The sequence below is a fragment of the Phyllostomus discolor genome, chromosome 7, assembly GCF_004126475.2.
Source record: "Phyllostomus discolor isolate MPI-MPIP mPhyDis1 chromosome 7, mPhyDis1.pri.v3, whole genome shotgun sequence".
In the NCBI taxonomy this organism is placed as follows: domain Eukaryota; kingdom Metazoa; phylum Chordata; class Mammalia; order Chiroptera; family Phyllostomidae; genus Phyllostomus; species Phyllostomus discolor.
The window spans coordinates 28,717,704-28,735,185 of record NC_040909.2 but is presented as its reverse complement, the minus strand read 5'-3'; the positions used below and the strand labels follow the sequence as shown (position 1 = coordinate 28,735,185).

General features: G+C 40.2%; 2 protein-coding genes across 10 annotated transcripts in view; both read right to left on the bottom strand.

The window, feature by feature from the left end:
• Positions 1-17,482, bottom strand: part of NEK11 (NIMA related kinase 11) — a 216,287-nt gene that overhangs the window by 150,033 nt on the left and 48,772 nt on the right. The window lies entirely within an intron of this gene.
• LOC114501630 (60S ribosomal protein L35a-like) lies at positions 8,964-9,429 on the bottom strand. The gene has a single exon (XM_036030653.1). The coding sequence runs from the start codon at positions 9,410-9,412 to the stop codon at positions 9,080-9,082; it is 333 nt and encodes a 110-aa protein (XP_035886546.1). The 5' UTR covers positions 9,413-9,429; the 3' UTR covers positions 8,964-9,079.

Below are 17,482 nucleotides of genomic sequence, written 5' to 3'. Positions count from 1 at the left end.
TCCTCACAACCAGGCCTCAGCCCTCCGCAACAGAGACTTGAACAAACACTAACACATTTCCAACAGCTCAAGGCCACACATCTAGGATGACCCTAGTCCCCCTTAAAGTGCCTGCCTGCGAAAACTCCAGGCTGCCTAAAGAACTGACTGTTTCTTTCAGCCCACACCTCAGGACAGGGTCCCTCTTCCTGGTTTCTTTGGGAAAGTAGGAGCCTAATTTCTGGCCAGTTAGCAGACCCAGATATACATGGACCAACCCCTTCCCGCTTTTTGTAATTTTAACTGCCAGCACTCTGCTGCGGGAAGCGGGGGTGGGCACTGTTCCCCCACCCCTTTCTCCCTTCAGATCGTCCAGTCACCTGCGCACGTGTCAGAGCAGAGCTCAGCTCTTTCCCCTCTAGTCAAGTTACTAAATAAACTGTTTTCACTGCTCCAAGTATTTAATATATTGCTGTGTTTACCTTTTACATCACTCAAGGACAAAACCACTCTAAATGAGTTTTATTTTATTACATTACCTAAATATGACCTAAAATTTATTTTTATTACATTTCATTACATTACATATTTACACATACCCACATAAAACTAGGAATAATTTTTATTTATGCATAGTGTTTTATATAACAACAGAACACTAACATGTATACAAATTAAAAATACAAAGCAAATAAAATTCAAATTAACATTAATATAAAGTAATGATGTGTTGGTGAAACTGAATTTCTACTTTCATCGTGCATACAGTGCTGGCTGTTGGAGTATAGACTCTTTTCATTCTGGCATTCCCAGACTAACATGTACCTTGGGCTGACTCAACTCTCCTTTTCTTTATTTAACTATTGCAAAACTCTCAGCAACACAGCTACTATTGATTTCTGTGAAGTCCAAACACATCATTTAGTCAGTGTCTGTCCTACTACTCACTATAGATGAGTGAAAGAATGATATCTGGTGACAAAAAAGCATCACTATCACAAATAACAAACATCTAAAATAAGCATATGGCAGACTATGATATAAGGCCCTCTCTGAAGATGGTGGCACAGATAAATATGGCTTGCCTCCTCACACAACCACATCAAAATTACACCAAACTGCAAAACAACTACTACTCAGAACCACCAGAAATCAAGCTAAATGGAAGTCCTACAACTATGGAATTAAAGAAGAAACCACATGAAGACTGGTAAGAGGGGCAGGGACACGGACAGGCTGGCCCTACACACACATGTGGTGAATAAAAATTGGGAGGGATACCTCAGGAGTGAGTGAACACAGCCCCACAAGAGGCCCCACAAAACAGGGTCCCAGTGCTGGGAAGATAAGTTTCCCAAACTCCTTGCTGTATAAACCAGTGGGAATTGAGACTGTGGAACACAGAAACTGCAGGACTCCCTGGCAATTCTTCTTAAAGGCCCATGCACGAACTTATTTAGACTCATACATTCTGAGCTCCAGTGCAGGGGTGGCAGCCTGAAAGGCACCAGAGGCAAATGGGGAAGAGTTGAAGTGTCTGGCATCAAGGTGAGACTGGGGGACAGCTTTCTCCCAGATGGATGTGCTGGCAGAGGCCACTGTTCCTTTAATGAGCCCTCTCCCACACAGAGCTCCCAGGCAGGCACCATATCTGAGACTCCACCAACCTGGCTCACACTGTTTGCCCCGCCCTGGTGATTGTGATGGTTTGCCTCACCCAACCTTCTGGTCCACCCAGCCTGTTTCCAGGGGCTTTCCATACAAATGGCTTGTATGGGTTCAAGCTTCAGATTTTCCTAAACCATCTCAAACAAGCAGCATCTGGCCTCAGCAAGCCCTGAGGCCTTAGCAAACCTCTTGCTAAGTGGCACCAGGTCCAGCACTAGCAGCAGCTGGCCTTGGTTCACAGCTTGGCCTCGCTTGGACACCTCTAAGCCCAACACAAGTGGTAGCCATCTGCAGATAATTTTGTAGCTTTGTGCCAGGTGGACCCAGACAGAACACAGGCTGTGGTATCTCCCAGGAAGCCGCAGAGCCTGCACACCCAGTGGACAGCTACAGACCACATCAGAGGACCACCACCCAACCACCTCCACAAGCAACACACTCAGGGGTGGACTCAGTGGGCACCACAGCCCTAGTGAAGTAAGTCCTGCTCTGTGGAGTAGGCCTCTGCACAGCTGATCCTCCACAGTGTTTGGAGGTTGGTGATCAGTGGTCACAGACAGTCCTTGCAGCTGAGTGGCCTGGGTAAACCCTCCCATTGACCTGCCAATAGCAATCAAGGCTCAACTACAGGAAGAAGTTATACACAGCCCACACTGTGGGTGTACCTCAAGTACCCAGCTGGGTGATAGGGGAGGCTGTGTCAATGGACCCTACTAAACACCTACTATGTTAGACCACTCTACAAAGCGTAGGAGATGTAACAGTTTATGTAACACATATAAACAAACACATGGAGGCTGTCAAAATGAGGAGACAAAGAAATATGGCCCAAATGAAAGAACAGAACTCCAGAAAAAGAACTAAAAAAAATAAAGACAAGCAATATGCTAGATGTAGAATTTAAAACACTGGTTATAAGGATGCTCAATGAACTTAGGAGGAGAGAAGATGAACTCAGAGAGGACTTCAATGGCATAAAAAGGACATGATATTCATTAAAAAGCACCAGTCATTAATGAAGGATACACTAACTGAAACAAAGAACATTTTACAAGGATTCAACAGTAGAATGGATGACACCGGATGACACCAAAAATCAAATCAGCAATTTGAAATATAACAAAGGAACAAACACTCAATCAGAACATCAGAAAGAAAAAAGGACCCAAAAGAATGAGGACAGTGTAAGAAGCCTATGGGACAGCTCCAAGTATATCAACATTCGCATTATGGGGGTGCTGGAAAGAGAAGAGAAAGAGCAAGAAATTAAAAACCTATTTGAAAATATGCCAGAAAACTTCCCTAAATTGGTGAAGGAAATAGACATACAAGTCCAGGAAATGCAGAGAGTCCCAAACAAGATAAACCCAAAGAGGCCCATGCCAAGACACATCATAATTAAAATGCCAAAGGTTAAAGATAAAGAAAGAATCTTAAAAGCAGCAAGAGAAAAAGAAGCTAGCTACCTACAAGGGAGTTCCCATAAGACTGTCAGCTGATTTCTCAGAAGAAATTTGGCAGGCTAGAAGGAACTGACAAATATTCAAAGTCATTAAAAGCAGAGACCTACAGCCAAGCTCACTCTACCCAGCAAAGTTGTCACTTAGAATCAAAGGGCAGATAAAGAGCTTCCCAGACAAGAAAACACTAAAGGAGCTCATCATCACCAGACCATTATTATATGAAATGTTAAAGGGACTTATTTAAGAAAAAGATCAAAACTATGAACAATAAAATGGTAACAAATATATATCTATTAACAATTGAATCTAAAAAAGCAAACAGGCAGAACAGAAACAGAATCGTACATAAAGAGAACGTTTTGAGGGTTGCCAGATGGAAGGAGGGTTAGAGGATGAGCAAAAAAGGTGAAGGGATTAAGTACCAATTGGTGATTACAGAATTATCATGGGGATGTAAAGTACAGCATAGGAAACAGAGTAGCAAAGAACATACAGAAGCCGGCAAAAGTAAGGCCTGCTTGAGCATGGTTCATAGGTTAATAATATGGGTATAATACTTTATTGTTTTAATTTGAACATTTTACCTAAAGTGTCCTATGGTGCACTTGAGTGTGATATTGTTATGTTACAGAATTGCATGCTTATGATTTTTGTAATAAAAGATTTTGTCATGAAAGGGGGTGTTATTTGTGCTGGACCCTGTATATGTATGACCCATGGACATGGACAATGGTGTGGGGAGTGCCTGCGGAAGTAGGTGGGGGTTGGGTAAAGAGGGGCACGGGGGGAACTATTGGGACAACTGTAGTAGCATAATCAATAAAATATAATAAAAATTACCATTTCTGTTATATTTATCTTAATGCATTTTATTCACCATAGAAATGAAAACATAAACTGTTAAATTCTCTTAGAAAACTACTATACCTTATCTCTATACGCTGACATATTAGAGACAATTCAAGAACTGTTTCTCTGAAGAAAAGGATGGGTTGAACCCAATTGTGTTGTGTTTGGGGGATGTCAACAGTACAGGCTCCATGAACAGAGCAGAGGTATGTGCCACGTCTACAAGGAGCACAAGAGCCAAACATTAAGCTACTCACAGACTATTCCTGGCAGAGTCGTCACTGTGAGATGCAAAGGAAAAGCATTTATAGGCAATTAAACAATCAAAGGGAAATTACTTCCAATCAAACAATGTGAAGTCAACAGAATAACTGATTTGTAACGTGTTTTTTATTTCCTATTGGTGCAATATGAAAGTGTTTTTGTAGCATACTCTCCTCCTGCACAGAGTAACCTCAAGTCAAAAGAGCATATCAAATTTTCAGCTTTCAACTTGCTCAAATTCAATTTTCTACTGAATTTTCTAGGCAAGGAGATCAAAGCTTATTGGAATTCCCAAATACAGTGAATCAAATATTAACTCCTTGTCAAAAAGACCATCATTTCTTCTCATTCTCCAAATCTGTCTTATCTTTATATCTCCTCTCTTTTTAATCCTAGAGTATATCAAAGTTCAATCACACAAGCTATACTGCCATAAAGTTTCTATAAGTTACCTAAAACATTTTTGACAGATTATTATAATATCTGTAAAGTAGTCAGAAAAGCCCTTCAGATGAAAGGCAAGCTATAAATGCACATATATATTCTAATCCCAATTTTCCTTTTCTATCAAAGGAGATTCTAGCAAAACTTTTTCTCACAATAATTTTTAAAAATTAAAACAAAAACAGTATCTCCTTTTAATGTCCCCTTTAAATTCTCTTAATATAATAAAATATACCCAGTGGAAGAAAGACAATTATCTACATGTTGCTGTCTCCTTCCTGAACAGCTTCAGATAAGGGGAGACAGACAGAAAGGAAGAAAGGAAGGGAAGAAGGGAGAAAATGAGAAAAGTAGGAAGGAAGGGAGAGAGGAAGGAAGAAAAAAAAAGAAGGGAGAGATGGAGAAAAGAAGAAATAAAAAGAAAAAGAAAAACTTGCCTTAAAGAAATATCCAAGAAGCTGTTTCAACCTAACACGTCTTACTTTAGGAAGGTCATACATAGGTACAGTTGTCCCTATGAAAATGGCCTTTGCATATGCAGAGCACACTCCCTGCGTGACATTTATTGTTAGTCTGACAACCACCTCCTTATGCTCCCTCTGCAAGTAGTGAGTAGAAATTGCTTGTTGGTTTCCTGCATTGATATTAAATGTGTGCATAATTTCCTGTGACTAAACAAATGTACATATTTAGACTATTGAAAAAAATAGGGCCCTGAATAGTAGCTCTTAAACTGCAATGTCAAAAGGATATACTCCCCCTCACTCTCTGGGTAGAACCATAAAAAGAAGGAAGGCACTGATTCTTACTATTAAGCAAGTGACATGTCAATCAACAAGAACACCAAAAGATTAAATCAGACAGTCGGGTCTCATCCTCCTCAAATTACTCCCCCTACAATTTTCATTTTGCATATTTATCTCCAAGAAAAACTATTTGTGTGGTATTTACTTTGTTCTTTAATAAACACGCTATAGGTTATTTTCTTAGGATTTAATTAAGGCAATCAAGTCACTCACAGATTCAGACACAACAAATTCTGTTTTTATATAACAAGGAAAGAAATATAATTCTTTGTGAAGCAGTCTGACTTCAACTCAGCACTATGAAAAGCACCTACTTTCTTTCTCTAAGCCACCTTCCAAGTAAAAAAGTCAAATGTTTTTAATGAAATGTTACACCTCAGCTTAGAAATTCTTTTTTTTTAATCTTCAACTGAGGATATGTTTATTGACTTCTAGAGAGAGAGAGAAACATCAATGTTCTGTTGTCTCCTGTATACACCCTGACTGGAGATCGAACCCACAACCTCAGTATCTGCCTTGAGCAGGGATGTAACCCACAACCTTTTGGTGTATGGATTGGCATTCAAACCAACTAAGCCACCGGCCAGTGTAAGAAATTCTTATTATAATATCTGCATATTGTGTTTTCTTAATTTGTCTTTGAGAAATATTTCATCCTTGTACTGCTATAACAACTTTAATGAAAAGGATATTGACTTTAATTTGATAACATTGCCCTAAGATGATATTACTGAGAGAAAATGCTTTTCTTCACTAATATCACCCCTTGAAAGTTGCAACAAAAGCCTTGATATTAAATTGTAAGGTTGTGAAAACCTATAAACCAAAATATAGCATTTGATGGATTAATGGTGTCTCTCCCCGACCCCCATCCCAGTTAGCCACCATAAGCCTGACTCTGAAATGCCCATACCTTGAAGACATGAAAAGCAGTTCAAGTACAGTGTCTAAACTCCATTTTGATCACCATTAAAAAGTTCTACATCCTAAAAGGATTTCATTTTTTAAAAATTTGTGTTTTTTAAGTCATCAACAGAAGCACTTACAACCAGTTTAAGAGGTCAAAGTAGAGCCCTCTTAGACACCTCAATACAATGAAACTGCAATATTCAGAGCATACACAAAGAACAAAACAATCTCATGGTTTTGGGGCAGGAAGGAGCTTGAAAAATTGTCCTGCCCTCCTTCTTCATTTTAAAATAAAAAAGTTGCCCCTTATTAATTTACTTGGTTGACATATTAAAACATTCCCTTCACATTTTTCATCTCCTTTAAATAAACTTTCAATACCTCCTTCCAGAGGACTTCAAATTTTAGCATACACAAGAATCATTCAGGTGGCTTGTTTGCAATGCATATTCCTAGGCCATATCAACGGAGACTCTGATTAAGTAAATCCAGAGAGGACCAAAAAGTCTGTATCTTTTTAGCAAGCGTCCCAAGTGACACTGAGATAGGTGGTCCCTAGACTACACTTAAAGAAAGCACTGCCAGATAACAATACAGATGGGTTACAAATGTAATATTTTGTGCATGGATACAAATATTTTGTCCAATAATTTGAAAAATTTCAAGACAGAAAAATGTACTTGGGAAAGTCAGGGTTGAACCAGTCATTTTATAATAACATTTTTTTAAACCCTGTGCCATTACTTAGGGTTGAATCAGAATCATTTTATAATAACGTTTTTTAAAACCCTGTGCCAATAAATGAAGGTAAAAGGACAGGGGAAGAAAATCCTCTGTTGTTATACTGTAGAACCAGAAAACAGGTCCTTAGAATTGTGGAAGTTTACTGTAAGGGAGTGCATAAAAAGTAGGGGCCATATTATGCTCTTAAAAGCAAAGTAAAGAAATCTAGCTTCTAAATAGTCACTGAAGAATGCTACGTGGTATCATGGTGGTTGTGTCTGATTAATGGAAACGACCATTCCTAGACTTAGCTGCTGATGTTTTTCAAATCCTTTCAGAGTTAAGTGGTCTTCCTGCTGAGGTAAATGTACATGAAAAAGAATAAAACGGTAAAACTCATTTTTATCTTAAGAAGTGACATGAAATAATATTTTCATCTATGAATCACAGATTTTTTCTATAAAAAACTATTTGAAGTGGGCTATTCTAATTCTATCTTTGAACACATATTTACATCAAGTCATATGTCAGCTAAAGCCATATTCCAAATGCCATTAAGTTCTATTGGGTTTATGAATTGCTTTATATTAGTGCATTGGTACCTTTCTTTTAAATGAAACCAGTTTTGCTTTTCAATTTTTTACATTAGCAATTTTAAGTAAAAATCAGTGGCCTTATTTTTTGAACTTTTTTTTGTTAAAAGGTTAAAATAATTCATAGATTAAACAAAGAAAGTAAATGGAGCAAATAAAATGGCTTTAATTTTGGTAGTTATAAAAGTCATGAACAGATCCACTTAGTGTATAAAAACAGGAGGCACATTAACAGCCTTCCCTAACTGAATAAACCTTAGACATGCAGGATTAACACAGAGCAAATTCCAGGAGACCTACCCACTCCAGGAAGAGCTGCCAAGGAACACCAGAGGGCCCCGATGGGCCCCCCTCCCCGCATATAACACTTAGTTCTCTCAGTCGGCAGCAACCCAGCAACGCAAGCCACTGAAGACTGCCCTGATGTGTGGACACCTCGTGCTCACACCAGGAAGGATGGGTTTATGTCTCCCAAAATGTGTATGTTGAAATCCTAACCCCAGTGTGATAATATTAGGACACAGGGCATTTGGGAGGTGATTATATCATGAGAATAGAGCCCTTATGAATGGAATTGTGTCTTTATAAAAGACGCCTCACAGAGCTCCCTCACGTCTTCCACCACGTGAGGACACAGCAAGAAGATGGCCATCTGTGAACCAGGACTGGGGCTTCTCTGGACACTGAATCTGCCAGCACCTCGATCTCAGTCTTCCAGTCTCTGGAGCTGTGAGAAACAGATGTCTGTCGTTTATAAGCCTATAAGTCTATTGTATTTTGCTATAGATGCCTGAACAGACCAAGACAGGTGGCCACTAATCAATGTCACAATGATAAATATCCTGAGTGTCTTTTACCTATAAACAACCAATTCTGGGTGGTGGTCACCCCAGACAGAGCTTCAGGACTATAAGCAATGGCATTGAAGGACAGAAAAAGGTTTGCCTCTAATTGTAGACCACGTACTCAGTAATGCTATAAGGACTCCCTGAGAGCTAACTAGCCTGGTGGCTACATGTTACTGCCAAGTTCACTTACCAGAGTCTACTGACACCCACTGGGGTTTCAAGATAGTAAGACTCAACCTACTTTTTGGTTTATTTAAGTAGATTTACATAAACAAAAACTATAAGAGAAATTTCAAATGTTCTTTTTTTCTTTACTCTTTAAAATAGATTTTATTTACTTATTTGAGGGGGGGAGAGGGAGAAAAAGATGAGAACCATAGACGTGTGAGAGAAACATTCATTAGTTGGCTCCTTTGCATCTTTACCAGGGACTGAACCTGCAACCCAACCATGTCCCCCAACCCGGAATCCTTTGCTTTGCCAGAGGGCCCCCAAACAAGCCACATAGTCAGGGTTGTTATTTATCAGTAAGTTTAAATTCTGGAGGGGTACAGCATTACACAGATTCTGTGTCCAATGGCCTTAGCAGGAAGGTTGCTTTGGAATTTAGCACGAACCTTACCACTGTTTCCATGAGCACGAGTCACCTTTCCCCAGATTACTCTGGTTTTGTTTGGCTTACCACCAGGAGTCACTGTGTTGTTCTTTGCTTTGTACACATAAGCACATCTTTTTTCTAGATAGAATTCAGTTTCATCTCGAGCATAAACACCTTCAATTTTAAGAAGAGCCGTGTGCTCCCTCTGGTTCTGGAGACCCCGTTTATAGCCAGCAAAAATGGCCTTGGACCACAGCCTTCCCGACATATTTGTTGTTGCAGAAGTTTTGTTCCTGGCAGGTACCGCAGGATTCAAGATGGCAAAAAAGCCAAATGTTCTTTTTTACAATACAAACAGGTCATTGGCAAATACTTGCCTGAAAGTTGCCATCAGACTCATTAGTTTCAAAAATTGCATGCTTACCTCCTTACAGTAAAGGCTGCAAGTCAAAAACTCACAGGTACCCCTGGCTGGTGTGGCTCAGTGGACTGAGCATGGGCCTGTGAACCAAAGGGTTGCCTGTTCAATTCCCAGTCAGGGCACATGCCTGGGTTGCAGACCAGGTCCCCAGGAGGGAGTGTGTGAGGCAGCCACACATTGATACTTCTCTCCCTCTCTTTCTTCTTCCCTTCCCCTCTCTAGAAATAAATAAAAAAATATTTTTAAAAAATCATAGGTAAAAATTAGCTTGCTTTCTAAAAATAACTGGAATAGGGAGAAGGAAGTAGCAATGAAATAATAAACTAATAATAACTTCCCTTACCGATGGTCTACTAGGTGCAAAGTAATGATAGCCATTACTTCAGACAGTTATTATTTCAAATCCCTATAAAAAACTAACAAAATACTTCCAGCAAGATGGAGGAATAGGTGGATGCACCGTACCTCCTCGTACAACCAAGATTAGAAAACCAATAATTTACAACAATAATTTACTATCAGAATAACACCCAGATCCGGCAGAGGATTTATCTGAATGGAAGTCGGGCAGCCAAGAAGTTGAAGTAGACGCGTTCATCCGGACTGGTAGGAGAAGACGAGCTGGCAGGCGTGGGGCTGGCTCGGGTCGGCGGCGCGCGGAAGTCGGGGGAAGGTTTGGCGCGAAATCGGCGCAAAAGCCATCCGGGGGCGCAAGAAGGCAGCGGTGATCCCTGAGTACGCAAGCTGCGGCTGGCAGACCCAGAGGGGTAGCGATTGTGGACCAGCGCAGAACTCGCGGCCCAGAAGCCCAGACAAAGGTCTGAGTCCAGGGGAACGGAACTACCGCCATTGTTTTCTCCCGCCCCGCTCCCGCCCCGCCCCCACATATAACGTCACAATCTAGCGACTGGGGTGCCCAGCCCCGGTGAGCACCTAAGGCTCCGCCCCCCACCGTAACAAGAGCAACCAGACCGGGAAAAAAAAAAAAGAGACAGGGGGAAAAAAAACCATGTTTTCAACAGAGCAGATCAGTCCCCCAGGACTCATTCTTTTGAGCGACCAAGAATTAGCCAATCTATCAGATGCGCAGTTCAAAACACTGGTGATCAGAAAGCTCACGGAACTGGTGGATTTTGGACGAAATTTAGATGAAAGAATGCAGATTACCATAAAACAGATGCAGGAAGACACGCGGAGGAGAGCCAATAGTGAAAGGAAGGAATATGAGTCTCAAAACAATACAGTGGACCAGAAGGAAGATAGAATCAACCAAGCAGGAAAGCATGATGAAATAAGAATTCAAAAAATTGAGGAAAACCTTAAGAGCATCCAAGACACCTTTAAACGTTCCAATATCCGAATTATAGGGGTACCAGAATCGGAAGGGGAAAAGCAACAGATTGAGCACGTATTTGAACAAATAATAAAGGAGAACTTCCCCAATCTGGCAAAGGGAACAGTCTTCCAAGAAATCCAAGAAGCTCAGAGAGCCCCAAAGAAGTTGGACCCAAGAAGAAACACACCAAGGCACATCATAATTACATTAGCCAAGGTAAAAACGAAGGAGAGAATCCTAGAAGCAGCAAGAGGTAAGGGGACAGTAACCTACAAAGGAGTTCCCATCAGACTGTCAGCTGATTTCTCCAAAGAGACCTTACAGGCAAGAAGGGGCTGGAAAGAAATATTCCAAGTCATGAAAGACAAGGACCTACACCCCAGATTGCTCTATCCAGCAAAGCTCTCATTTAGAATGGAAGGGAAGATAAAGTGCTTCTCAGATAAGGTCAAGTTAAAGGAGTTCATCATCACCAAACCCTTATTTTATGAAATGCTAAAGGGACTTATCTAAGAAAAGAAGATAAAGAAAAGACATGTATAGTAAAAGGACAGCAAACTCACAAATATTAACAACCACACCTAAAGCAAAACCAAAAGAAACTAAGTAAACAATTAGAACAGGAACAGAACCACAGAAATGGAGGACACATGGAGGGTTAGCAGCAGGGGGGTGGGAGGAGGAGAGAGGGGGAAAAGGTATAGAGAATAAGTAGCATAGAATGTAGGTTGAAAATAGATAGGGGGAGGGCAAGAATAGTACGGGAAATGTAGAAACTAAAGAACTCATAAGTATGATACATGGACATGAACTAAAGGGGGAAATGTGGGTGGGAGGGGGGTACAGGGTGGAGGGGAGAGAAGGGGGGAAATGGGACAACTGTAATAGCATAATCAATAAAATATATTAAAAAAAAACTAACAAAATAAATGTTGCTACGCTATCTTGAAATCAGGAAAAGGGTCAGAAAAATGAAATAACTTGCTCAAAAAAGTGGACCAAGATATGAATAGAAGTCAGTGTTGATGCCAAAGTCCACACACCTTCTACTATTTCAAATCCTATCTAGTCTCCTATGAAGGACAAATGAAAAAATCAATAATATTATCATCACATTAAAATGTGTATACAAATCAATGAACATGTTTCCATGTTTGTATATATAGAAGTAAAGATTCAGAATATAAGTAAGAATAAGTCAAAAAAGGAGCATCTTTTGAGTACCCTGTGTACGTGTGCATGGTGAGATGGTTACCTCAGTCAAGTTCATTGACACATCCGATACCTCACATGGTTACCTTTTTCTTTCTGAGGTGAGAGCACCTGAGTCCACTCTCCCGGAAAATTTCAGGCACATGGTGTGATGTGATTAATTGTGGTCACTAATTAATCACAATTAATGTGGTCTAATGTTTCAGGTTTATATTTTATATAATTCATACATTCAGGCTTTGATCAGTGTGACTGTGTTGAAATGTTTAGTTTTAGGGCCTCTGTTTGAAACATGTTTGGTAACATTTTCAATATGAACAACAAAACATCAATCTCCATTAATTCATGTCCATGTAGAAGTAAATAATTGGATCCTTAAGAACAGGAACCATGGACTATTTGGTTGACTCTATTAAATAGTAAGAAGTGAATTAGAGCAATCTAAGTTAAAAAAATTTTTTTTGTCGCTGGCTGGCATAGCTCAGTGGATTGAGCACAGGCTGGGAACCAAAGTGTCCCAGGTTCGATTCCCAGCCAGGGTACATTCCTGGGTTGCAGGCCATAACCCCCCAGCAACCACACATTGATGTTTCTCTCTCTCTCTCTCTCTCTCTCTCTCTCCCTCCTTTCCCTCCCTAAACATAAATAAATAAAAATCTTTAAAAAAATTTTTTTTAAGAGGTAGCTTTTCCAAAACCCCTGCCCTGGGTGAAATTCAACATTCCAGCCACATGATTGCTGGAAAATCACTCCACTTGTCTGGGGCCCTGTTTCCTCATCTGTAAAATAGAATTAATAAACAAGAGTTCACTTCTCCTTGGAAAAGGATGTGGGCATGTTAAGAGGATATAGGAGCTAACCTGAAGGAACCCCAAGAGCCAAAGCTGGAACAATTTGAGCAACAAAATAAATAATGACAGTATTGGATTATAACCCATAATATAAAGAAATATGTATGAGTCCATGATAATATAAATAATTGACTATACAAATAAACAGAGGAGAAGGAACAGTGGAATAGCTCTTCCTTATAGGAAAGTCCCAAATAGTAAATGTAGAAAGAATGAGGGAAACACATAATCACCATTAGCAAAATATCACAATAGACATTACACTGGCAACCTCCACTGAAAGATGCTAAAATCAGTGGGTAAAAGTTTGAGGAGACACAGAATATTAATATGGTCACATAATCTCAAAGTATCTTCCCCAAGATATTTATCCATTACAAAAAGGAAAACAGTTGCTTTACAGTGGAGAAATTCAGCAGGGAGAGCCCTAATCAAATAATCAAAGTTAGCATCCCCAGTAACAAGATATACTAACACCATGTACTCTCTCATATCATGCACTGAGGACATGCCATGACTTCTGCGGCAGCCTTGCCCAGAATACATAACCTCAATGTAATCACAGGAAAATATCAGACAAACCCAAACTGGGAGGCGTTCTACAAAATAACTTACCCATGCCCACCAAAAGTGTCAAGGTCATAAAAAACAAGGCAGGAAAGGACAACTATCACAGATTAAAGGAGACTAAGGAGATACAGCAATTAAATGCCATGTAGGATCCTAGGGTAGATCCTGGGAGTAGACAAAAGACACAAGGGGGGAAACTAGCAAAATATTAGCATCCTGGTTTTGATCATTGTATTGGGTTGGCCAGAAAGTTAATTTGTTTTTCTCCATTATTTTCCATAAGATGGCTCTAGTAATGCTTAGTTGTCATTAACTTTATTCTAAATAACTTCATTAGATTGTATTGTGACAGCTGTCATATCAGTGTGCACTTAAGACAAACTTATTGAAACTGGTCAATTTTTGTGTAGCCATTTTAATATTGAAGATGGAAGAAATAAGCAACATTTTCTGCATATTATACTTTATTATTTCAAGAAAGGTAAAAATGCAACTGAAATGCAAAAAAGGATTTGTACAGTGTGTGGAGAAGGTGCTGTGACTGACTGAATGAGTCAAAAGTGGTTTGTGAAGTTTCGTGCTGGAGATTTCTCGCTGGATGATGCTCCACGGTCAGGTAGACCTGCTGAAGTTGACAACAATCAAAATGAGACATTAACTGAGAACAATCAATGTTATACCATGAAAGAGATAGCCAAATCAATAGAGTTATTGGTGAAAATACAAAAAGTGACTTTTATTTTACAGAAAAAACCCATTCGGACTTTTTGGCCAGCCCAATACTATGGTTAACTAAGCTGTTAACATTAGGAAATGTGTTTAACTACAAATACATTACAATTAAAGGTAAAGTATTGGGTTCCCAAATCATGTCCCACAACTTTCTACTTCTGAGCCTTTTCTCACATTATTCCTTTTAACTGAAATATCTTTGCCCCATATCCCTTAACGAAATCCCTCCCATATATGCCAGCCCCTCCATGGTTCCCGCAGCCCAAAGTCGTTTCTCTCTACTCCTAACTCCAACCACACTTTAATCATGCCCTTTCCTTGACACTTACCACAATTCCCTTACATTTTAGCCATTGATATAAATGATTCATTTATCCTAACAGACAGTTTCATTAAAGAAATATTATCTGTTACCCCACACCATGTCCAGAATTGTATGAAACGGAGCTGGGGTTCAATAATGGCTTTTGGAAAGACCCTTGGTTACTATGACCTTTATGAACTTCAGACTTTTAAGGAACCAGTTAATACTCTAGAATGCCAATCCACTCATGTGTACTGAGAACTAGAACTGCCAATCCAAGAGGGAGCTCATGTTGGTTTAGCCGGCATATTTCTTCTGGTTAGAAGACACATATGTGGAGAGCCGGACTGGAACCAGAAGGCTGCTCAGGGAACAAGGAGAACAAGTTGGGGGATTTCCATGAACAACAGCACCAAACCAGGTGGCCTGAGCATACAGCCACACCCACCACCGGGGCCACACTTCCCTGTTCTCAGGTCTGGGCCCCGTCTTTGCTCAGTGTGGCATAAACACTGACAAAGTTTTCTCTTATGACTCTATTTTTCTGTTTCCACACTAACCTTTACTATTTATTTACTTACTTACTTACTTACTTACTTACGTACTTACTATTTTGCAGTTCTCAGTTCTGGCTGCATACTAGAATCACCCGGAAAGCTTTCAAAATTCCTAACGCCTGGACTTTACCCCAGGTCAGTTCAATCAGACACTCTGGAGATGGAGCTCAGGTCTTGGAATTTTTGAAGCTCTCCAGGTGACTATAATGTGCAGCCAAGGATGAGCACTCCCATTATATTGATATAATTTTTGTTTAGCTATGTTAATATCACCAAGCAGGAAGCAGACAAGTCCAGCCTTTCCTGCTTCTGGTCCTGATAGTTGTATGTTCTCTCCGGAAGATACGTTATCTCACCTATCCTCTATTTTTTTCTACTAATTTAACACCCAGGTTTGTGCAGATGCCTTATCCTAACCCAGAAGGAAAACTTTTGGGCACTGTCTCACAGGTCTCCAGTGTAGTACATTGTTAGGTGTGCCAGCATAGTAAAGCAGGGCATAATACTTTTGACATATATGTCAAGTAGAAGGATCCAATATTTTATCTTTTACCATCAGCATTTGACAAACATGAGATGGGAGGCAGCTGGAAGTAAGTGGTAAATAATTTATCAGAAAAAAAACAAAACAAGAAATTTCCTGAGTGCTAATTTCTCGGTGGCTCACAAAGTGGGTCGATGATGTGACATAAAAGTGAATCAGAAAAACATCAATCCCATATGTTGAGAACTGAGATGGTTTACACTGTGTATAATGTGCTGGGTGCCACAAGAGAGAAAATGCTATGAGAAGGAGATCTGGTGGGGACAAGTTAGCAGGAGACTGTGGGAGTCTTTGCAGAGGCGGCAGCGTTTCAGCTGGGCCCGGGAGGATGTGTAGGATTTGAACCCGTGGGGCTAGAAAGGACATTCTGAAAGGAAATGGGACCAAACACAGATGAAGAGGTTGAAACTCTGGAGGATGGAGAGGCAACAGCAAGTAGTTCCATTTCCCCTGGGCGGGAGAGAATAGAAGACACCAGTATCTGAAGTATTCTGTCACTTTGGAAGTTTTGGAATTAGACCCCTCAAAGATTTGGTTAGATCTTAACAAGAAGTTATGAGAGTTCAGTTGTTTGCTTTACCCATTATCTGATATGATGTGTCCAAAAGTGGATGAATGCATTCGTGTATAAATTAAATTAAATTAAATTAAATTAAATTAAATTACAGAAGGGGATACTTGGAGACAAAAAGGCCAAGTATTTCAGTGGAGATATAGCATGTTCCTACAAGGTGCAAGTTTGGCCAACTGCCACTTTCAGTATTATTATTTTACCTCAATACAAAGAGGCTAATGCTGGGCTTTGCATGTTGAGAGCAAGTCTGGGCCTTCAGGTGAGAAATATCTCTGTTAACAACAAGAACAGAGCAATCTGCACCCGTCATTCCTTGGGAGCCAGGGAAGTGCAAGTCTGACAGCTCAGGGCAGAAGCCCAGGCAGCCCTGCAGCTGTTCCCAGGCCCTGCTGGCAGCTGTCACTAGAGCAACGAGTCTCCAGGGAGGGCAACTCAGCCAGTGGAATGGAAAATGGTATGGCAGCTCCTCAAAAAATTAAGAGTAGAGTTACCACATGACCCAGCAATCCCTCTTCTGGGAATGTACCTGAAAAACTGGAAAACATTTAATCGCAAAGATGCGTGCACCCCTACGTGCACTGCAGCGTTGTTCACGGTGGCCAAGACATTGAGACAACCAGTGTCCTTTGATGGAGGACTGTGCGAAGAAGGTGTGGTACGTATACACAGTACTTTGGAATACTACTCGGCCACAAGAAAAGACGAAAAACTGCCACTTGTAACAACAGGGATGGACCTTGAGAATATTATGCTAAGTGAAATAAGTCAGAAAAAGCTAACAATATGGTTTCACTCCTATGTTGAACATAAAACTGCAACTCACAGACACAGACAACAGTACAGTGGTTACCAGAGGGAAGGTGGGGAAGCATAGTAAAAGATAAAGGGGGCCAGGTATATGGTGACAGAAGATGATTTGACTTAGGGTGGGTGGCATACAATGCAATATACAGATCAGGTACCATAGAAATGTACACTTGAAACCTATATGATCTTATTAACCAATGTCACCCTGGTGAATTTAATAAATAAATAAACAAAAATTTTAACACAGATGATCCTGGATTGGATTCTGCACAAGATAAAACTGTTTTACAGAAATGTCCTTTCTAAGGACATATTTGGGACAAATGGGATAAATTTAAATATTAATTATGGATTAGATGGGCGTTCCTCAAACTTTAGTGTGCTTCAGACTCACCTGGTGGGCTTGTCCAAATACAGATTGCCAGGCCCC